General features: G+C 36.0%; 1 protein-coding gene across 1 annotated transcript in view; it reads right to left on the bottom strand.

Moving 5' to 3' along the window:
- AK9 (adenylate kinase 9) overlaps positions 1 to 23,280 on the bottom strand; it is a 72,490-nt gene that overhangs the window by 15,931 nt on the left and 33,279 nt on the right. The window contains exons 18-26 of the mRNA XM_061460167.1: positions 12,246 to 12,452; positions 11,181 to 11,296; positions 10,613 to 10,615; positions 10,038 to 10,250; positions 9,166 to 9,435; positions 5,507 to 5,625; positions 3,868 to 4,087; positions 1,898 to 1,960; positions 371 to 559 (exon numbers count right to left, since the gene is read on the bottom strand). Coding sequence (XP_061316151.1) covers positions 371 to 559; positions 1,898 to 1,960; positions 3,868 to 4,087; positions 5,507 to 5,625; positions 9,166 to 9,435; positions 10,038 to 10,250; positions 10,613 to 10,615; positions 11,181 to 11,296; positions 12,246 to 12,452 — 1,400 coding nt within the window. The remainder of the gene's footprint in view (positions 1 to 370; positions 560 to 1,897; positions 1,961 to 3,867; positions 4,088 to 5,506; positions 5,626 to 9,165; positions 9,436 to 10,037; positions 10,251 to 10,612; positions 10,616 to 11,180; positions 11,297 to 12,245; positions 12,453 to 23,280) is intronic.

The raw sequence follows: 23,280 nt of genomic DNA, 5'->3' as shown, positions 1-23,280 counted from the left end.
ATCAGAGTTGTCTAATAAGAATTTTGCCTTAAAAATTATTTTGAAGTACTGTTCACATATTTATAACTCTCTAGTGTGGTCGCCTGCATCAACTGACCTGTCAAAAAGGAAATAAGGACCTTAAGACTGGGTAGGTCTGCTGAAAAGTTCCCTTTGTTTCTTTCCCCACAATATTAGTTTTATAAATTGTGTACTTTTTAAAGTAAATACCTTCTCACTACAGACTTCACCTTGCTCACGTATTTAGATCATGAATACAGCAGCACGATTGTTTAAGCACTATAACTTTTAAATCTGACAAGTAAAACTGAATATTCTTCTTTTATTATGCAATGATATAATTAAAAAAAATAAGCAGTGGAATAGGTACCTGTACACCTTGTAAACCATCCATGTCTGAATAAAAATTTTCTGTAATTTCATTTTGTATGCGGTCAACAGCATCGATCTCCTGTTCTTCTTCAGCCTCTTCTTCTTCTTCTAAAAACTCTCCTTCAAGTATAGCTTCAGTATCTTCAGTTTCCTCTGTGGCTTCATAATGCTTCTTATTTGCTAAAGCCTAAAAAGGTAAAATATTTTGTTGTTTTATGTCTATGATACAGATGTTTTGAATAAACATATGGTATTGTGTCTTTTTACTTAGGAAAATCACTTAATTCAACAAAACCTCAGTTTTGGATATCTTTATCATAAACAAAAATCTAGTAAATTCTAGAAGAAAATACATACATATTGCATTCTGCATAGAGTGAAGCACTGTACCAATTCCAAGACTGCTTAAAAAACTGAAGTGGTATACTGCAGTTTTGAGAAAAGGAGTATTTTTTTCATATATGCTTTTGTAATTTGTCAGGGCTTTGTTAGAAACAAGCATGTTAGCTGAGAGTGCAGTTGACAGAATTCCATGAGCAGTCAAGTAGTACATTAATGCATTTATAAATATACTATGTAATTGAGTTTGGGCAGAAATCCTAGTACAGTCCTATTCTGGATTAAGCATGGATTTGACAGAGTACTTAAAACACATGCCTAATTGTAATTAGTGGCACTACTGTTGTTTAACCCTGGTTTAACCCCAGCTGGCAACTAAACCCCACACAGCCATTCACTCACTTGCCCTCTGGTTGGATGAGGGAGAGAATCAGAAGAAGTGAGAAAACTTTTGGGCTGAGGTAAGGACACTTTAATAAGTGAAGCAAAAGACAAGGAATTCATTCACTCCTTCCCGTGGGCAGGCAGGTGCTCAGCCATCTCCAGGACAGCAGGGCTGTCACGCAAAACGGTTACTTCAGAAGAAAAATGCCACCACTCTGAATGTCCCCCCTTCCTTCCTCTTCCCCCAGCTTTGTACACTGAGCATGATGTCATATGGTATGGACTATCCTTTTGGTTAGTTGGAGTCACCTCTTCTGGCTGTGTCCCCTTCCAACTCCTTGTGCACCCCCAGCCTGCTCGCTGGTGGGGTAGTGTGAGAAGCAGAAAAGGCCTTGGCTCTGTGTAAGCACTGCTCAGCAGTAACTAAAACATCCCTGTGTTATCACACTGCAGAATAAATCCAAAATGTAGCCCATACTGGGCACTGTGAAGAATATTAACTATATCCCAGCCAAAACCAGCACAGCTACTCTTACAAGTAGATATATTGAACATATCATAAGTATTTTGCTGAATTGGAGCATAATGAAAATTAAAGTAGTTTTCAGTGTTCATGAATTAATAGTTTCTAAAACAATTTAGACATTGTGACAAATTATTTTTAAAAGTAGAAGTTTCTGACAGTCTGTCACATTTTTACTTTTCTACATTGCCCTAAAAACTCTTTAACTAAAAGCTCTAGAATTTTCTAAAACACAAATGACATACACTTCTATTTAAAATCTTTATTAGCTTTTCTTACCTCCTCTTTCTTCTGTTCTTGTTCTGCTAAAAGTTCTTCCCTTCTTCTAGCAATCTTCTTATCCTGTTAGTGAAAAAAAAATGTAAGAAGACAGTGATATTTCCTAATAAACGTTCTTTTCTGAGAACTGGTAATGTGACTTAAAATTAATGTTCTTTCCACCTTAAAGCTTTGTTTCCAGTTGCTTCTGATATTAAAAAATACTGCAGCTTGAAATTATGCAGACCAGATACACCTCTCTACAAGGTGAACATGTAAGTAAATTTTAGCAAAACTAATATGGCAACTTCTGAGACTGAGATTGTGGGGGGAGGGAAGACTGTGATTCTGATCACACTGAAAATATAACACTCTTACTAGTAAACTACAGAGTTTCTAAACTTACAGGTGTTTTGTACTATTTGGGAAAGAGGTGAATGAGCATCGTATTAAATGTGTGCTGTTCCTTATGTCTGCTTAGAACTGCCTAATTTTGACCAAGTTGTAAGCATTTGAAATATATTTCCCCATTCATATTCAGTAGGTAGATGTCCAATATCTGATGGCTAAATCCTAACTCAGAAATAACATGCAGAAGAATTCTGCTTAAGGCCAGTGGGGTCGATGGGGATTAAACCTGTATTGCTATTCTTGCACACTGTAATGCTGCCACTTGAACTGAACAGTACACTCAGCTATGCTGCATTCTCACAGCACCATCTGATTTGCTCACCATCTGTATACTATGGAAAAAGAATCTGTAACTAAAAAATATATTTTACAATACACATGAGCAAAAATATCAAATTACTGTTAATTTGGAAATCCTGTTTCTGATCTTTTCTTGCTTCTTAATGCCTTTATCAATTTGCGTCACTGTTTTGTGTATATGTTTTAAATGGGAACCTGTTGTTTTCCTTGTTGTCAGGAGCTATATTGATACCTAAACAATTCATTAGAAGTTTGAACCCTAAGATCTGTAGCACAGATATTTGCCATGTGAATTATCAGAGTAACTGCCTACAGGGTGAGCTTAGTACAGCAATAGTCAGTTGCACAGTTGGTCACTGGGATGCACCTTTTCCAGCAAGATTTCCAGCTTGCATCAGGAAAGACTAAATTGAAAAATATATTTTTACTGTTGTATATTATCTGCATTCTCAGAGCCAAACCCTGGTTTAGGCAGTTCAGAAAACATACTGGTATTTTATGAGCCTTGTCCCTGTTTCTGTTGTACTAATTTCCTGTGTGTCAGTTGCTCTGTAGTTATTTGTCCTCAGAACTTTTCTGATAGTACATATGAAGTACTTCATCTCACTTTTACAGAAAGTTAGGAACCTTGAATATATTGCATGTCCTCATTGTAAACATCTGCATAGACATTTCAGGTTACTTCAAATAACTTGTAACCTGTTCAGAAATAGGCACAGGTTTGTTTGAATCGGAGACTGCAGCTGCAACAGGACTGAGAATGTGGCTTAGTGTTACTACATTTCTATGCAGAGTATCACAGCTGGAAAAAGACACGTACACCATACAGTACCTGTGAAGTCAGCTTGTGGGAGATGCAGATCAACTCACATATGCACAGGGAATATGAGATGCAATGACAGTACGGTGCATGAGCTGTGTATTTTATTTTATATGGCCACATTCACTCTCTCCATCTAGCTGCCTTTTGTCCAGGACTTTCCAGATGTCTGGCATTCTGTCAGACTGTCAGTTGGCTGGCAGCACAGCTGTTTTCTTGGGCTGCAAGATGTCTAAACTCCTGCATGAATTAAATGCACAGAGGAGGAAAGCAGCCCTAAATTCTTTTTAGTGCTTTTCATTTTCTATGGTAGATCTAGAAATGCTGTGAATGTGTGAAGTGTGTCTTCTGGCTTCCATATCTATTTCTCTGTCTGCTCCTCACTGCTTTGTGAGTTTTAAAATGTGTTCAGACCTGTGCTGCCGAAATTACAAAAAAGGACACAGGACTGAAAACATACCCTTATTTTTGCTTTCAGGTCTTTCAGTTTCTTTATATTTTCCAATTTTTTATGCTGTCTTTCTTTCCATTTTTGCAGACGTGGAGGAAAAAGACGGTCAAGAACATCACTCTCTTCTACTTGAATATAAACGGCAACATCAGGACAAAGTCCTCGTTCTGACAAATACCGGACTTCATCTGAAGTACGAGGGAAACCATCCAGTATGAATCCTGTGGACCTAATTGGAAAATAAGATATTTATCATTACACGATGTAGTTTAAAGCACAACACAGGGAAAATGCAGTTAATTTGAAAAAAAAACCCAAACCCAAACCAAACAAAAAGCAACCCCAAAGCAACTCCCTTATTGCAGTCAAAACACTGCACTGCACCAGCTACCAAGAAGGGGAAAAATGACTGCTACTGCTGAACCCAGGACAAATGTATATACTAAAACAAAAAAAAATACTTTCAGGTATGATCTTTTCACAATGTAAAGAACTTGAAAAAGCCAAAATAAATTGTGTCCTCAGTATTGCTTGTGTGACTCCAAAAGCCGTACTTCTTAGGTGCTGCTCTTGAAAAAATAGAAGGTGCCCCAAAGATCATTTTGGTAACATCTGCTGCAGAAAGCTTGTTGCCTGAAAATTTGTTTTTCAGCAATGCCTGTCAATTTCTTCTCTAGTTTAGCAGAGAGTTTTGCTCTGGCTTTTTTTGCCATTCAGCAGATTTTGCTACTGAGCATGACCTACACCTCCCTTCCTGCAGGTATGTCTGGAAAGCTGTATGGCTTGTTGGAGCTCTTACAATCTCAGATTAGATTAGTAGTTCTATAATGCTGCAGGTTGTGTTAATAAGAAGTTAATCTTTCTCTTATTAGTTTGAAGAGAATGTTGTCCCCTATTTGTGGGCTGCAGGACAAAAGTTTACATGAGGATATTGTTTATTCTTTTTAAGGCATTTCTCATACTGTTAGGAATTGAAACTTGATGTTCAAACATTAAAAAAAAAAAAAAAGCAGCTATGACTTGGATAGAAATGGATGGAAGAGATAGGACATGAAAAAAGGGATATTCCCTGCTGAAATTCCATCTTAAAAAGCCAGTCTGCTTTCTAGGAGCCGATGATCATACTTATTCATGCAGCAATAATCCACATTTATCACAGTGTTACGCATGTACTCTCTGATATGAAAAGAAGTTTGTTGTGGATGCATCACTGTAGATTGTGATGAATGCACAAGATAACCTGATTCTGTTCTGTTTTGGAGACCTTTAATACTTTGCTTTTGCTTTACACACAATATTTACCATGTATGCAAACCAAATTTTACAGCTGGATTCCAGCTCTCCATGTTTATTAATTACATTAAAACATATCTATCCTGTAAGCCCATGAAAACTACCTGGCTGTTCAGGAGATTTAATCCAAATCAAGTGCACCAAGTTTTTTTGTCCAGCCCTGTGTAGAGCACATGAGACGACGTATTACTGTCAAAATGACAATCAAAACAATCAAACCAAGACTGAGAGGTAGGTCATGATTTGTAAGAAGTACAAGAGCACTTGAATAATCTCTGCAATTTGTAATTGTGGTCACAATGAATGATACCTTTATAAGATTAATTAAAGAAAAAGAGAATCTAATTACAGTTACCGGAATGGCTCTTTTTTCCACCAGTCAAGAACAATGTTATCAAGAACTTCTGGAGGCAGTGGGTCTTTATCCATCAGATTTGCTTTGATTGCCTCTTCCTCAGGAGTTAACGTCACTTCCTTTATATAAAGAAAATCCACAAAATAAAAACAAAAAGCACCAAAAACAGAAAGAAATCAAGATCTACCTGACGTTTGTGGTTTGGTTTTGGTGTTTGGTTGGTTTGGTATTTTTTTTGGCTAAGGTACTGTTTGAATTTGATTTAAAACAGCAGAAACAAACTCATTTGCCACATTTCACTGCATTATAAATTTTGAGATATTTTCAAATGCTTGAGGTTGTATTTAATTATACATATGCTCAATAGCATAGAACTGAAATGATTGCACTTTCTCCTAATTGCCTACAAGAAGTTTTCCACTGAGTTATACGTGTTCTCATGCTGGAAAACTAACTGCACTACATCAAAATGTTTTTTTTTTCACTTTTTTAAAAAGCAACTTTTATCTTTTGATACAATCAGAAGATTTAAAGAAAGATATGCAAGGTTACTGGGGATAAGCATATGGCCGGAAGTCAGATAAATAGCATTGTCCTACAGAACAGTGGTAGTATTAATGACTAGTCAAATACAGAGCATTCAAATACCAAATCTAGTTGTTAAATTCTTGTGAAAACCTGTTTTTTTCAGAATATGTAACTGTGAGATTCATATGGCTCAGGATGAACTTTTCATAGAATGGCTTCCTGACACAAACTGCAGTAAGAAAGAATGAAAAAGGATTGGTGATTCTGGATTAGTTTACATCTGTCACAGTAAGTCTACTGGATAAAAGACAGTATTAGAAGTGAGACAATATCACTGTTCCTGACCTGTTGTGTAATTTTTTCATGGTAACATTCATAGAAGAAAATACTGTTATCTAGCTAGTTGATTTTTTCCCCCAATAAAACAGAATGGCAAAGTTTGTAAGAGAAAATGTATCTGGTACCCTTTAAAGAGTTCAGTACTTTTTCTGCCATATGTTATAAAGGTCTCATTTGTAAAAAATCATCTAGATTTGTTTAAGAAGATGAGATATACACTACCAAAAGATTGTGTTGTTTAAATGTCAGTTGTGATCACACATGTACCTAAGTTGCATCCAAAGTCACTTGGAAAGAAAACTTGATATGAAGCTAGGTATTCTCCTGTACGTCTCAGCAAATGGATTTGTCCCCTGACATTCTTTTGAGCATTTATTATGAAGTTCTGCTGTCCTTTCCCTAAGTAGTACTCATATTAGCCCAAATTGCTCAAGAATTTGTTAGCATAACCTGTCAGAAAATAAAGGAATAACCCTTTTTAACAAAAAGATCCAAATGATCAAAAGATCCAAGAACCCTCAAAGTGACTGTAGGGAACTGCTTGATGCAAGGACATGTCTGAGTAAGAATTCCTGCGCTTGACATCTATTCTGATAATGTAGCCAAAAGAACTTGAGAATATGCTGGAAGCCACGGTCTAATGTAGCATGTATATGAGTAGTATTTTGTCTAGTGCCTGACACAGCATACATACTAAAAAATGTTAGTGGTCATAACAGATACCTAAGCAGGCAAAGTGTTAGCCAGATCTGTAACACAGAGACATCTTGAAGGAAATGTGTGAAGTGAGAGAAAACAGTAAAAGCCATATGTACCACTGACACTTATCACAAGAGCAGATGAGCTCTTGAAATGGCATTTGTAGCTAGCTGATAGAAGACAAGACACACAAGATGCATATTCCTGGTACAGGAAAGAGAACACCCCACACAGAAGTGGTTCAAAGAGCAAGGTTGCACCCCAGACCTGTCAGTGTTGTGAAGGTTTTGGTTGACACATACTAAAACAACCAGCATGATATCTTCTTGCTAAACTTCCCAGACTGCATGGTATGTTTTCTGTGCCTTTAGTATTTTTGCTTTGAATATTATAGCTGACCTTTACCTTAAGCTTTGATAGATATGCTTCTAGTGCCTTGTGCCAAAATGAAAGAGAATGATACACATGAAATTAAATGACATTTTGGAGAAGTAATGGGTAGGTGAAAAACTGGATAGTTGGACAGTAGTAGTAGTTGTACTCAGAGAAATGCTTAGGGAGTCCACAGCCTTGGAAATGATCCACTAGAGTTCTGTGCGTAGACCAGTGAATGGGTTTCTAAATTCAAATTGCATCAGCTGTGCTTTGGTAGTGCCATCAGATAAAAGCACTTTACAAGAATTTTGAGAAAAAGATACTAGTGTAGAAGAATATTTACCAGCAGATAAAAAGATGAGGAAAAAATACTAACAGAAATGCCTTTATGTAAGACACGTATTGATGCCCCAAAAAATAAAGCTCAGTGAGAGCCAGCCATAATCATTACTGCCAGGAACACTTGCCGTATTTTTGGCAAAAGAACCTCCTCTTACATTTAACTGATGAAAAGCTGAATTTTTGTGCTGACATCCATGATTTTGCTCCATACTCCGTCTGTATTGAAGCATTTGCTTCCAGTATTACCTGCTCTTGCATTATTTCAGGAGGAATCCTAATCTTCCAGCTCTCAGGGACCTCCCCTGCTTTTCAAGACAATAGAGAGTGGCCTTGAATGCACCTTTGGCATCTTCCTCGGCACCTGTGAATGCATCCCATTGACTTGTGTATGTCCAAATTACATAAACAATCCCAAATTTGATCCTATTCATGTTCATTTAAGTTAGTAGTCATCAAAGACATTCTACATGGCAGGTATTAGGAGAAAAAAAGGGGGAAAAAAAGCCTCTTAGAATGTGGTGCAGAAACTTCTTTCTTCCTGAAGCTTTGCAAGTTGGATAAACCCTTACTTGTATTGTTGAAGAGGTAGATTTTAAATTGAAAGATTTATATGCTGTGTACCTGTGCTGAGACTTCTCCAAACAATAACAGCTTTTATCACATCCATTGCTATATAAAGATGAATTAATTTGCATTGAAACCTTTGGTTTTCCCAATAAATCACTGTCTAATACAAGAAATCACTCTCTCCTGATAAACATTTACGTAAATGTTTATTGTTCAAGGAAATTACACCCTGTAAGAGACTGGGTTTAGAATGTATGTTTAGAACTATTTTGAACGAGTATTCAACCTAATTTTCTGAAAACTATCATTAGTTACTTAATCAGTATCATGAATATCCAGGTATTTGGAAGAGTTTTTTCAACTACATGACATATTTTATGCTACCTAAGAGCTTTCTCTGGTTTGAAACTTTACGGTCAATATGCAAAGACAACACTACAGTCCAGATTACAGAACCTACTGTATTAAAAATTACTATCTCACCCTGTTACAAACACTGAAATATTTACCTTCACATTATCATTCTGACTTTCGTTTTATTTTTTTTATCTCTATTTTTCTTCTTTTGCCCCATTTAGCACCCATCTGTACTATTTAGGAAAATCCCTATACATAAGTCTTGAAAATATTTTGAAGAATGTTTGTGGCATTCAAAAGAAAACATTGTCAAGAACTAGTGTTTCAAAATTTTATCAAGTAAATAATTTAACATAAGTGATTTTTATTCAAACAAGAATTTTATAGGAAATTCCAATTGTAGCCTGAAAATGGATATTTTGTGTATGGACATAAAAAGATCAGATCATTACCTGTTTGCTTTTTTTAGTTTTTTCGGTTTTAGTCATGGCCTGAGAAAAGTCTTCCAGTTCCTGTGATAGCATTAGTATTTTATTGTCGTCTTCTTCAGGTTCTTCATCAAAATGGGGTCCAACTTTCACTTTAGTTTTGGGTAGGATCAATTCCCGTAGATATGCTTCAAACTGAATATGGAAAATGCCCAATTTGTCTGCTACCTGTCGTGCACAAATAGTTTTACCTGCTCCATGAGCCCCAATTAAGCACACTCGTAATGGAGGAGCCTATAGGAAAAAATTGAAATATATTCTAACGATTTGGAGTGCACCCCCCACTGTTTTTCAATTTCAAAATATCATAAAAATTACATCAAATCCTGTCATACAATTTTGCATTTTATTTGTTCCAGGCTTTTTGTTGATGTTCCAAACAGATTACCTGCTCACTGGAAATACTGAACAAATACACTATGGCAGTCGATGCCAGTAGGTAAAAATGTAGTTTCATTAGACAATTCTGGTGAATCTTCCCTTCTTTAGCTTTCTTCCCCTTACAAAGCCCCAGCTCCCCCCCCCAAAAAAAACCCTTAAAGATAGTAAAAAACCCCCATACCCCCAGTATGTGTGATTTTTTTAATCACATTTTAGGATTATTGTAAGCCTTTATAATCTTTCTCTCTTTTCTGCTTTATTTGCATCATTATTCAATGTGTGAATTTATGCGTACACTAAAAAGTCACTAAGGAAGTTGTATTTGTTTCAAGGACTTGCCTGATATTTTATTATTACCTAGAAAAAAAACCTCAACAATAATAAACCATTCTAAATGAAAATGGAAAATAGTGATTTTAATGTTATTTACTTCAAGCAATTTTGAAAATTCTCACTTGTATTGGTTCATTGTGAGCCACATATTCCTCAGGGTTCTTCAAAAACTTATCTTTGCACTCTGGAGTTGAAAAGTAATACATCTTTTCTTGATATTTAGCTGCCTGATCATAGAGTCCTGGGTAAAGCACAAAGTTCTCTTTCAGACTGACTGGACAGAAGTGTTTTGTGTCTCCCATGTGCCTTTTCTTTTCCTTAATGTGTTCTTCATCCTGAAAATATTATGAAATTAAAAAAAAAACAACTGTTTGAATTCAGTAGTTCACTTAGATTTTAGGTAGACCAGATTAAGCAATGTCAAATACAGCAGCTGAGCATTGAATGAGAATGATGTTCTCAAGGGAGTTTGTAAGTCTATGAATATAAGTAAATGAAAATACACACTATTTAGATTCAGAGTTAGAATACAAAACTGCCCAACCCAGTGAGAAAAGAATGACCTTTTTAAGTTTGAAATTATATCATAGGTAGCTGTTAAAGACCAAAATTAGGCTAGAACTATCTGTGATAAAATCTCTTCCTGCTATGTTCTTGAAACTCATTTTCTGTTGCTGCTACACATGCATAAGTAGACCTCCTTAGAAAAGGCAAAGAGCTGGTATTGTGAAGACAGATGACTTGTCCAATAAAAATAATTTCTAAAAAATCTACTCAATACTGCTCTAGTACAATATATGGATATGCTGTACTGTTAAATTCGGGGATGGGACTTTTCCAGTATGGGATAAGAATGAAAGAAAGACAAAGCTAGAACTTTAATGTCATTAAAGTGGGTGTTGAAAAATTATCAATAGCTGAGATAAAACAGAGGATTGCGCATTAGGACTCTGCTTCTTCTGATGCTTACGTGATGTCTCACAGAATTATTGTTAGTTGTCAGAAATCAAAGTTCACATTTCTTTCTCTGATACCCCCTCTCGTTGTCACCTGTACATTCATTCTGTCTGTTAGCATGGGTATTTATGATTCTTGCTGGAGTAAAACTCCTATCAGCCAGAACATAGGAATACAAGGAAAGTGTTCTTGAAGCATATGACAGTATTTATTCTGTAGGAAGGCTAAAACTAGTTCATACATTATGCTGAAACTGGAAATAAATGAGTTAAAATAAAAGTATAAACAGACAAAGCCAGCATCCTTACTTCATTCTCATTTTCCTCTTCTTCAGCTTCTTCATCTTCACTTTCTGCAGCCAGATCTTCTGCTTCCTCATCTAAGTCTTCAGCAGATAATTCCCAACCATGATATTTAAAAGGTTCTGAAAAAGGTTAATTTTAAATTATTTTTTTTCTGTTTCAATATTTTTCATTTGGCTATGGCAGAATATATTCTCTTTGCCCATAAAATAAGCAAATCATGCCAACTGTATATTGCATTTCTCCTACTCAGAGAACAAATTGTTATCTCTGGATGTAGGAATCAATATGTTGCTTCCTCCAAAATGGAAATTCTACTGGTTGGTTTTGGTTGAAGTAAATTGGTATTTTCAACAGGAACTTATAGTACAGAAGTTATACAAACACACACAGTGCCATTACTGTTTGCAACAGGGTTTTTTTTTTAAATTTTGTTCATTGGGGAAAGTCCTCAGTCAGATTTTATTTTATTATAAAGCTAGCACAACAGATGTTTTGGTTAATAAACCACTTGCATTGTAGTAATGATAGAAAAAATGTAATATTATTTAGCAGGTACTCAAAATGATTAGAGATTTGAGAACACAGGTGAAGAAAGGTAACTGGCAAAAAAAAAAAAAGTATCAATACCACAAAAAATCCAGTCTTGAAACACAGTCTAGGCAGATGGGTAATTAGATTATTACATACCCTGAAAGTCTCACTGGCTCAAACGAATACTGTACATTAATTAACTTTTGTTGTCTGTTCATTTCTCAAAACAGTATCCTGACATAAACAGACACAAGTAACTGGGAAACTGCATTGTCAGAATGTTTAGGGAGCTATACATACCTATGTGTAGAGTCACATATATATATATTAAATATATATGTATTCCCCACTTTTCCTATGTCTTAAAGGCTGGCTGTGTGCTTTTCAGCTTGCCCACATAACACAGCATGTCCTGTTCCCATTACATGTTAGTAATACAGAACTGAGTATAAGCTACACCCAACATATTCATCATACAAGCTCTCCAAAATCCCTCTTGTTAGGTGAAGTGTAAATCACATAAACAGTGTTACTTACTTTCCATAACCAGCACAGTTTGATTAAGCAGACTTTCTGGAGTTTGCTTAGCAATCTCTAAACCAGCAACCTGAATTAGAGATGACTGCTTGATCACTGACTCCACTGTTTTCCAGTCATTCATGAAAAGGTCAATCTTCTTTCTAACTGTTTCCATTTCTGGCATGTCTAGAAGATCATCCTCTGTAAACTCAGGTAGTATGATTTCTGAAAATCAAATGGTATATACAAGGCAATGCCGCATTATGTTTTAGGTTTATTATTTTTTTCCTCAACTACGGTGGCTTTTTTTTTTTTTAATGCTGCTTCCTTCCCTCCCCCATAATTATGAATTATTATATTACCAGTTTACAAAGATACTTTAAAAATGCCAAATTCATTATGTTGATGCAGTATATACAAGGTCAGATTACTTTTGCATATGGTTATTTAAATCGCCACCCAAATAAATATGACTCCTTCCGCAAAGAAATAGAAGGAATATACATTGATTTAAAAATTAAAATTTAATCATGAACAGTTATTGACAGGGCATCATATGGTCATGCCTCATCTGGAATGTGCCAGTACAGATAGAAATAGAGTAGGAAAACTAACACACAGTGCAAAGAAGCAACTTCATGTTCTGACCTGCTTCAGGTTCAGTTACTGAAGCTGTTGTGGAGTGTTCAGGTTGCATGTTAGGTACCTAACACATATTTCAAATGCAGCATGTTCTCTTTACTTGAATAGAATAATACATACTACTAGGTATGTTTTCTCTTCAGTATAAGATCTCAATATACAGAATTAAACCTTCATTTACTCAAAGGCACACAGATATATAAGGGCCAACACAGCAAAATCACAGAGAAAATACAAAATTTAGGAGAGAAAGGAAAAAGAAGGGATGAAACAAAGAAGACCACTTCAGTGTAAATGTCAAGGATATGAAGGATAGTATCAAAGACTGAAGTCCTAAATTGATAAAGGCAAAGCAGTGAGCCAGAACGCTAACTTATGCAATATAAGGGTTCTTACACAAATGACAACTTATGCCTGAAAGACCCTCCTCTTAAGGAAGTCTGCTGCCTCCCTGAGGCCCTGGTTAAAGGCATCACTAGGAAACTTCCAAGCCAAGCCTCAGACTATTTCATATTGATGCTCTTCCATACAGGTGGCAATGAAGCAGCAACACATAGTCCAAGGGTGACTTCAGGGCCTTGGGATGGTTGGTAAGGGAATTTGGAGCATCCCCTCTCTTTCCTGTTGCAGGCAGCAACATTGGAAGAAACAGATACATGCAGTCTATTAATACATGGCTCTGTGTCTGGTGTCACCACCACAGTTTTGGGTTTTTTGATAATGGGATGACCTACATGGCACCAGGCTTGCTGACATCAGATGGGATTCATCTTCCTCAAAAAAGTGAAGAAGATCTTTGCTCATGACCTAGAAGGGCTTATTGCAGAGCTTTAAACTAGACTTGAAGGGGGAGTGGAATAATACCAAGCTTGCTTGTGACAAGGTGTGGAATGATGCACCAAGGTTAGAGGGATGGGGTGCTAGTGAGGGCCCTCAGCCTATTGCTCTGAGATGTGCTGGCTACACTGGAGTACATTTGAAGTCTTACAGAGATGGGCCAGCAGCTCCTGAGGTAATAGGATCCAATAGGGAAACACTTGTGAAATACCTCAAAGGAATTAAGGGGTGTTCCTCTAAGAAGGTGACAAGGCTGACATCTATCAATGGCTATAAGCTGTTTAGAAGGGACAGGAGAGGAAGGAGGGGTAGACCATATAAAAAAATAGATAGAATGTGAAGAGCTGTGACAGGGCAAAGTGCAATGGTTTTAAACTAAAAAAGGGCAGATTTAGACTGGATATAAGGAAGGCATTTTTTACAGTGAGGGTGGTGAAACACTGCAACAGTTTGCCCAGAAAGGTGGTAGATGCCTCATCTCTGGAAACACGCAAAGTAAGAATGGACAGAGCTCTGAACTAGATGACCTTTAAAGGTCCCTTCCAACCCAAACTATTCTATGAGTCTATGACAGGTAGACAAATCTTATGATCCACATTTTAAAAGTGATCTGTGATGGGAATGTCTCAATTCCTGGATAACAGATTTCACCTTTGCAGAGATGCTGACAAACTTTTGCCAGTAATATGAAACGGAAACTGTCGATGTTAAACAGCTTGAAATCTAGATCTATTTATTCAGAGAACTGGGGTACTTCCATTTCACAACCAAGTCTGCAAAATAATTGAAAAAGGGAATTCATTTCTTCTGACTTTCAAGCCTCATTTGTGTGATTTAACCACTAAACCAGGCCTCATAAGAGTTATGAACGCACCTTTCCAATTGTGCATTGTTATAAATGTACAGAAATTAATGAAGAAGTGATCTGTTACGTATTTAGAGACAACTTGGTTATACATGTGTAATAAAAAAGTTTACACCACATAATGGCATAAATTATGCACTATATCTGCCTTAAAATTATACTGCTATTCCCATTCCCTGCACGCATGTAATGTTCAATCCTGATTTTCTTATTTTTCTCATCAGTTTTCTGTTGTGTTCTGTTTAATTATTGTGTATCAGTGCTGTCAGACAGAAAAGCAGTTGAGAGCAGTAATTTTAATAGTCTGAAATTACTGTAAGTTTTCAGGACTCACAGTGTATGCTGTGTTTGTCTCTTACCAGAAAGAAAGCTGCAAGAAAGAGCTTGAACAGCGGATGGAGTGATTTTCTACTTTGCTATAATTTCCCTCTCCTCTTGTTTCTGTCTTGTTTTGAATTTGAAAGAGCAGGAACAGATTTTGACACAAGCAACAACAGGTTCAGTCTAATCCAATGAACTTTTGCTGATTTTTACAAAAAAGGACCATTAGTACTCGTTTTCCTTTTATAATTTCCTACACCAAAAAAAGGAGAACCTTACATAATGCCTTGTGTGTTAAAAGCTTTGACCATTTTCTTAAAAACATTAAAAAACCCGTGGTATATGGCTACTCCCTGGCATTAAGCAGCTAATGCTCACTATGTGAAATTGCAGCACTGAAACATTCATTTTGAGTTTGCCCCAACCTGAAAAACCTAAACAAGTTTTCTGGCTCATGAAGTTAGATTGCTATGTTACAATTTACTTCTTTAAGAAAACTATTATTTCCTCTCAGAGCTGAATGGCTCTCAATCTTCTCGTCTATTGTTGAAGAAATACACAAATGCCACATTTAAATTCCCAAAACAGAGCCAGATCAAAAAATGCTAGTAGCAAGTACAACGTAGCTGGATTTCAGTGATGAGGTACCAGTCAGATTTGGCAGGTCTGGTCATAATGGTCAGAGTATAGATTTGCCTAACTTTTGTCTAACACGCTACCAACTAAAGCATTGCCTGGAAGCATCAATAGCAGCTTGGCTATGTGAGCATCTGCAGGACAAGGAACACATCTAGGAAGTTTTTATGACTTGGATGGCTTTTACATCAAACGTCAGCAACACTACTATCTTCTAGAAGAAAGCAAGCCCCTGCCCTGCCTCCAGTGAGTTAATTGCCAAAGACCTAGACTTCTTTTGCCCTTGGCCAAATTTAGAAATGTACAGGGTTTCAATTATGTGCCCTCCTCTTAACATTCCTTCACGGCTCACTAAGGCTGGCCCTTTGCTAGTTTGCTACTTGTTGTGCCTATTTCTACAACTCTTAATTCCACATATGAAGCCAGACACTTCAAAGTTAGCATAGCAGTTTTGAGCACTGAAATGTCTACATCTCCTTTTGAGTCTGGGTCTTAATGTGTAGCCCTCTAGAAATACAGGAAATTTCTAGATATTTAAGTGTACTTAAGAATTTGACTCTTCCACTTAAGAGGATGAAACTTTTATTCTCTAAATACCCCCATTTACCTCTACTATGTATGTGATAAACTTGAGATTTGAAATAAAGCAGGCCTTCTATGGCAACTGATACACTGGCTTAGGGACCTGAAGATGCCCCTGGGCATAGCTGTCACTGCTCAGGTCCCTGGGGCTCCCCCCACCCACCCACACCCCAAGACCCCATGTCAGCCCCCAGGGCCGTCAGCTCCTGCCCCAGCAATGCTGCATCAGGGCTGGTCTCCAGCACCCCACAGCCCTGCCTGGCCACAGGCTCTGCTGAGCTGTGCCCACTCATGGGCTGCCATCCCAGCCTGGCCTCAGCACACCCTTGTCTCAGGTGCCCAGTGCCCAGTACACAGCTATTAGACTCACAACTTGGTGGCTAACCTTCTTTCTATTTGAAAGATTATTAGTCAAAACATAAACCAGAAGTGCAAAACTGCATATCATTAAGCAGAAACTCTTTGAAAACTGAAAAGTAGTCTGATCTTAAATTATAAATTATTTTTTCTTGAAAATTTTTATTAATATTTGCATTTTACTAAATTACACATTCATTCTATATATATCATATTAGTTTTCCCATGCAATGAAAGTTATGTCTCTTGCCATAATTCTAAATAGGAACATGAAAATACCTTCCTTTTTATGTCCATTAAAAGATGTTGTGCAAATGGTACAATTAAGTATGTTATATTCAGTAGTGATGTATTCCAAATGAGACAGAGAGGTAGCCAGGTAAAACCCGCTTAATTTTGGGCAGTTCTAATGTGTTATGAAATGATGGTTATATTAGGAACACAGATTTTAAGAAAATAAGCAAAGGATACATTAATAACCAGGTTATGTGAGCTGCTTTTATTTTTTGGCACGTGCTATCCCTGGCACATTCACACTGTAGAAATCACATGCGCTACCTTGTGAACCACAGTCCTATTCAAAACAATAATGTATGCAAGATGGTAACACGTGCTGTCTGCGTCTAGCCAGGTCGTCTTTTATAATCCTGCCCTTTAAAAACTCTCAGTTCTGAGTAGGTCACGGAACTTTGGAAACACACAGGGAGAATGATGGGTTTAAATGAATATTTGACATTGTCTGAGGCAGAATATTGAACATGGTAATGAATCCATTCAATAGAGTGCTTCCTATATGAACCTAATCTCAGGCACGCAATTCATGTTACAACACTCCTGACAGCCCATACTTAGTAAATGGTGGACTCGCACATGTTCCAACCCGGATCCTCTAGACACAAAATTACAACATAGTACCTTTCTTGTTTAAGGAAACGTACCCAGCAGCGTTATTGCATACTTACAATCATTACTGCATTATTGCATACTTATGGAGCTTTTAAATAGATTATACAGGTCTAAGGGAACTGGAGAAACTTTCCCCTGGAAAGAGGGTGAAGTACAAAAGAGAAAAGGATTACATTCTTAGGGAAAAGGAACAACCCCCAAAATGGACAACTCAAATTTTATTTGGTTTGGTTTAGGTATTGAATCTTATTATGACAAAAATGTTGCTTTTCCGGCATACGGTTTGTTTCAAACTGGGTCTCGGGGGCTAAAGATACTGAAAATACTTTTAAGTAAGTAAGTAAGGCAGCTGTACCTTTGCCACTAGATACAAGTTATAATAATTCTCCTTCCAGAGGTGATTTATGGTGAGATGATACTTTCAAAGAAATAAGAAGCATAGTCAAGAAAAATACTTGAAAAGACAGTAATGATTTAAAAATAAAAGGATCTAAAAATGCAAACACGATTCCTTCAGAGGCACTGGTGCTTGATCTAACAGTGTTGTTTGCAATTTCTTTTCCTTATCACAGAGGTGATAGAAAACAATCCTCTCCAGCCCTCAATCTGGAGCTTTCACAGAGAATGCCTACATTGCAGTCTCTCATATTATTTTGCTCTGTGTCTTCTTTGCCATTACCGAGCATAGTTACCATAGAGACAAAAAATCCTCAAAGGCTTTCTGCCCCCACATTCTCCAAGTGAGTTTCTGGGGAATGAAAGGCTTTAATATCTTTTTTTTGAGTGTTCTGCTAGTATTAGATATGACTTGTTCTGCCCTCAGTCCATACTCAGCAACAAAAAAGATGAAAAAATCCTTCTTTCCTCCCCTCTCAAACCCTGCCAAAGCTGAGAAAGACAAGAAGCCAGCACGTCTTCTTCATTAGAGCTTAGCTATCAAAATAAACAGAAAGGCAAAATGTAGCATAACAGTGACACTTCCATTCCTTGGAACTGATATGTATTTCATTATGAATGTATTTTCATTTGTCTTTTTGAAACAGGCCATGTAGCTTGTTTATACAGGCTTTTCATTACATTTTTTTAAATGCTGCCAAATAATTTTTAGCTTATTACAGTGAAATGTACTTAGGAGACAAACTTTTCAGTGTGTGCTGATTTATGGTGTTTGGGGAAATAAAAAAGTTCATTTTACAGATGAAACTGACTCTTTCTAAAGCATAAAAATGTGTATATTTAACAACTTGCAATTTAAAATAAAACTTTTATGTTGGATTTATTTATCTTCTGGACTTTAACATATTCTAAACATTCTAGTAGATAAAAGCTAAACTGCATATTTTAAAAAAGAAAACAGTCTCCATTAAAGATGAGTTGCCTTAAAAATGTTTTCTGAGAGAATGATACTATAGGATTTTGTTTATCTTTTCATTAGCTTTTGGTTTTATGGAGTTCCATGTGCTGCACAATTTTGCCTTACACCAAACAGACGTACACATGACTTCATGTGAAATCTAGCAAGCTGTTAGCAGGACAATGGATGACTAAGGAAAATACAGGTAAATAATCATTTACATCCAAAGTTAAAATTCATTCAGTCCCATTTTTTCCCAAGATCCCTTGCCACAGTGAATGGACTACTAATTTCTGATTAATGTACATATGATATAAATTTAGAAATGGTCTGTAGGACAGGAGTTTGTAAAAACCACAGGTAGGTGTTGTGAATACTGCAATGTGATTATTTCACACACACCACACACCCCCCCCCCCATTTTTTCCTGGTATTTTCTTCTTTCTATTTTTTTTTCTACATTTTTTCCTACCTTCTACATAGCCCATGACAATGACTTTTTAAAGTCTTTTCTCCTTCCGATTTCCTTCCCTTATCACTTCATCCTGTAGAGAGTGCTCATGGATTTCTGAAGAGGTTATGTCAACCTGAAATTTCAGCAGTTCTCACTTTGTTATTTCCTTAGATCTCTGTAGACATTTATTAATTTGGTATTTAGGCAGTAGATGCAATAGTGGGATTTTGTTGGGTTTTTTCAAAGTGCAAATACCTGGTTCATTATTTTTAACATGAAACAACAACAACATGCACTGCATGTTTAATTGCATTTATAAGTGTTTAAATAACTTGAATCTGACTATTCCATGATAAACTTCTTTAAAATAAAAAAGTTAGGGTAAAGGAATGATAATACAGCTGATGGCTCTGATTATAGGGTTTTGTTCTTTTCTTCTGCAAGCTGTACTAAACCAATATCTCTTAGCCTTTATTTCTCTGAATGAGAGACTAAAAAAATTTAAGAAGTGAAAGTATTTGGGATCTAATTGATAAAGTTGTTCATAACCTTTCTGGTTTAAATTTTGAAATTTTGCTGCCTAAAATGCTGTCATCACAGGCATTTGAATGTAATTGTGATATCTGGCTTACAAAGGGGGGCTGAAAATGGTTTTGAAGATCATGCAACTTTGCACAAAAACTGAACAAACTGTGAAATTAATATCCCTACAGCTTGATTTGAAGTTTGTAGTACGAGCTTGCGATCCCTTGTTTGTAAATTAATAAACTATCCTTGTTCAAACCCTCTCACTGAAAAGCCTCCAGTTAGAGGAGGAAAAACCACAAACCACAAATCAGGATTGAAACCAATGAACTAAAACAAAGAAAATATAAGCCTCTGAAGAGGCTGCAGGACTGAGCACACATTAATTGCCTGGTCAATGTTATAATTACAATTGATTCCAAAAAGCATCACTCTTCAAGCCTAAAAAGGAAATGTCCCAACATGTACAGGTTTAATTTTTATTTTTCTTTTTCATTTGCCAATTTGTCAAAAAATTCTTTTTTGTTGTTGTTTAAAATATCTTACTGAATTTAACACAATGATAAAAATAAAAAAGAAAGAACATATGAGCTCAAGAGATAGGTATTGATTCAACCCTCCACCATCTGTAATATGAGAAAGGGAGTGGGGTTATCAATATTAAAGTGTTTAGAGCAAATATTGATATCAAAATCTGTGAAAGACAAGCATGGGAGGCGACAGTGGAAATCATCAGCTCCACCTACACATTACTTCTTGCAAGAACTTCTGCTCAAAGAGCAAGAGTAGCAGGAGAGACATGAGTGAAGATGGGTTTGTACTAACACACACCCTGAGCTACTGAGGTGTAGGCAAATGTGCTCCAGTTGAGTTTGCTGTAAGAAAGGCGTAATCTCTGGCAGAAAAGCAGGACTGACAAAGTACAGAAAATAAAGTCTTAAACCATGACAACTGTTTGCTTTAATGGACAAGATCAATTTCATGGGATATTTTATTGCTGAAACATGTCAAGAAATAAATATGCCAGGTTTTACTTCAGCCAGATTGGAGTGAAATCACAGATCTACCTAAAGTTGTGTAACTCTCCATAATACCTGAAATATATTTTCATGAAGTCATATAGTTGTCTCCTAGCACAAATAAATTCATACACACACAAAGCTGCTGCAAAAATGTTTAAATACACTAGGAAATTCCTGAAAATAATTTAAGCTCAGAATAATTGTGTGAAGGGACATGAAAAAAGATATGTGGCTATAATATTCAGCTAGACACTGCAAGCAAGAGTTACCAAATACCATTGTTTCGTGTACCTTCAATAGACATTTTCACCACTGAACTTAGCATCCTACTCAAAATACATTTGTTAAATTTATCCAGTCTCCTTCACCATTTACTTTTATTCTCATTAAGACAAGTGTAAGTACCTCATTACTGGAACCACTTTTTCCTTTTAAGTACAAATGCTATTATAAATTTGGTTATGTTCAGTCCTGAAGCAATCCCAGCTACTTCAATGTCCCACTGATGTTACATAAATTGCAATTATTGAAATGCACATTTATTTATATAGAATAGAATAGACCCTGCCTTGGCAGGAGGTTTGGAGTAGATGATCTACAGAGGTCCCTCCCAACCCTAACAATTCTGTGATTCCTGTATTATATGACACATGACACATCAAAAGAGTATGATTTGAGCTCTGGAGTATTATTCTGAGTTTTCATTTTATATATCATAACTGCTATATAAAAGCTCCCAAAACTGTGAACATAGCATTCATTTATATTTTTGTAAAGATATGTCACATGGGAGAAAAGCTGCAGTCAAATGTGCTGATGGCACATGTGAAATAAAACTGTTGTCAGGCTAAGAGCAGTATGACTAAAGTGTTTTGGTGAGTCAGTATTTGATTATTGAAATCAGTTGTAGGCGTAGGAAAACATGATTTTCTCTGAACAAGGACTTAGCACGTGTTAAGAGCACAACTGTGTATATGATATTACTTCTCTCATTAATAATTGTTTTGATGTACTCATATCAAAATGAGTTAGATGTTCAAAACCAGGATGAACTTTGTTGTTTGAGACAGAGATAATAGAGTATCTGTGTACAACCCTTTGTATTTAATATTTTAGAACTCATTCACTTTGGAGAAGATTTATGTGTTTTATTAGCAACAATGAAAAATAATAATGATTTTATTTTTTTTTAGAAAATTTGTATGCAATTTAAAAAAACCTACAAAGCTAGAGTACTTTTTTTTCAGAGAGTAGATTAAATGTTACTCAATTAAAAATTATAAGCATTTATTAAATTCAGTCCATCTTATACCACATTTATGACTTCGGCCTTGTTATATATAGGTAAAATAAACATCAGCCTGGATAATGAAAGGAAGTGTATGTGAGATATACTGGCAATACACAACTTAAGCTTAGCCATGATATTTTTCTATAGAAGCCAGTATGTCATGTTTGAAAGGAAGACAGTAATGGCAGTTTAGGGCCCCACTACTGAGAGGGAAGAAAAAAAAAGAGAGAAAGAGAGAGAAAGAGAGAAAGAAAGAGAGAGAGAGAGAAAAAGAAAGAAAGAGAAAGAAAGAAAGAAAGAAAGAAAGAAAGAAAGAAAGAAAGAAAGAAAGAAAGAAAGAAAGAAAGAAAGAAAGAAAGAAAGAAAGAGAAAGAAAGAAAGAAAGAAAGAAAGAAAGAAAGAAAGAAAGAAAGAAAGAAAGAGAAAGAAAGAAAGAAAGAAAGAAAGAAAGAAAGAGAAAAAAAAAGAAAGAGAAAGAAAAAGAAAGAAAGAAAGAAAGAAAGAAAGAAAGAAAGAAAGAAAGAAAGAAAGAAAGAAAGAAAGAAAGAAAGAAAGAAAGAAAGAAAGAAAGAAAGAAAGAAAGAAAGAAAGAAAAAGAAAGAAAGAAAGAAAGAAAAAGAAAGAAAGAAAGAAAAGAAAAGGAAGGAAAGAAAGAAAAAAAAAAAAAGAGAGGGAGGGAGAGAGGAAGGAAATGGGAATTCATGCCCTTCAATTTCTAATTTCAGCTCTGGGCCTTAGGCGATAATTTAGGCTATGACGGAGAAAACTTGATATCCCATAGCAGAGGAAGAAAAAACTACACAGTCTCTATTCTTAACATAGAGACAGATAGTTGCGCATGGTATTTCATCTTGACAGCAGATCTAAATTAGACAGCAACATTCTTCTAAGAAAATAAGCAGTGTTTGAAGAAGACAAAAAGGAAAGTACAACCCTGAAACTTAATTTTGACTGTTGAGGTTCTAAACCTGGAGCCAACTGACAGAATTTTCTGAGGTTCAAAAATTCAGCCTATTTGTGACAGTTGACCTGCCCCCAACATCTCGTGCCTCAAGGATTATTCAATCCTGCCCAGGACAGCTATGTTTTCATTGCTGGAAACAAAGTATAGCACAAACCTGATATAAAAGTAGAATCTTTACAGGAAATAGAGAGTGGCTAAACAAAAATAGTATGTGTTTTTTTCAATACAGAAAGAAGCAAAGTAAGAAACTCTTTACCCAAATATTTTATTAATACTGTTATTAGAGGGGAAACCTCA

This window comes from Pezoporus flaviventris, unplaced genomic scaffold (assembly GCF_033815535.1).
Source record: "Pezoporus flaviventris isolate CSIRO_AGI_PZ_B2104156 unplaced genomic scaffold, CSIRO_AGI_Pfla_v1 ptg000031l, whole genome shotgun sequence".
NCBI classification, from domain to species: domain Eukaryota; kingdom Metazoa; phylum Chordata; class Aves; order Psittaciformes; family Psittacidae; genus Pezoporus; species Pezoporus flaviventris.
Note: the sequence above shows the minus strand (reverse complement) of the source record. Positions and strands in the feature narration are given on the sequence as shown.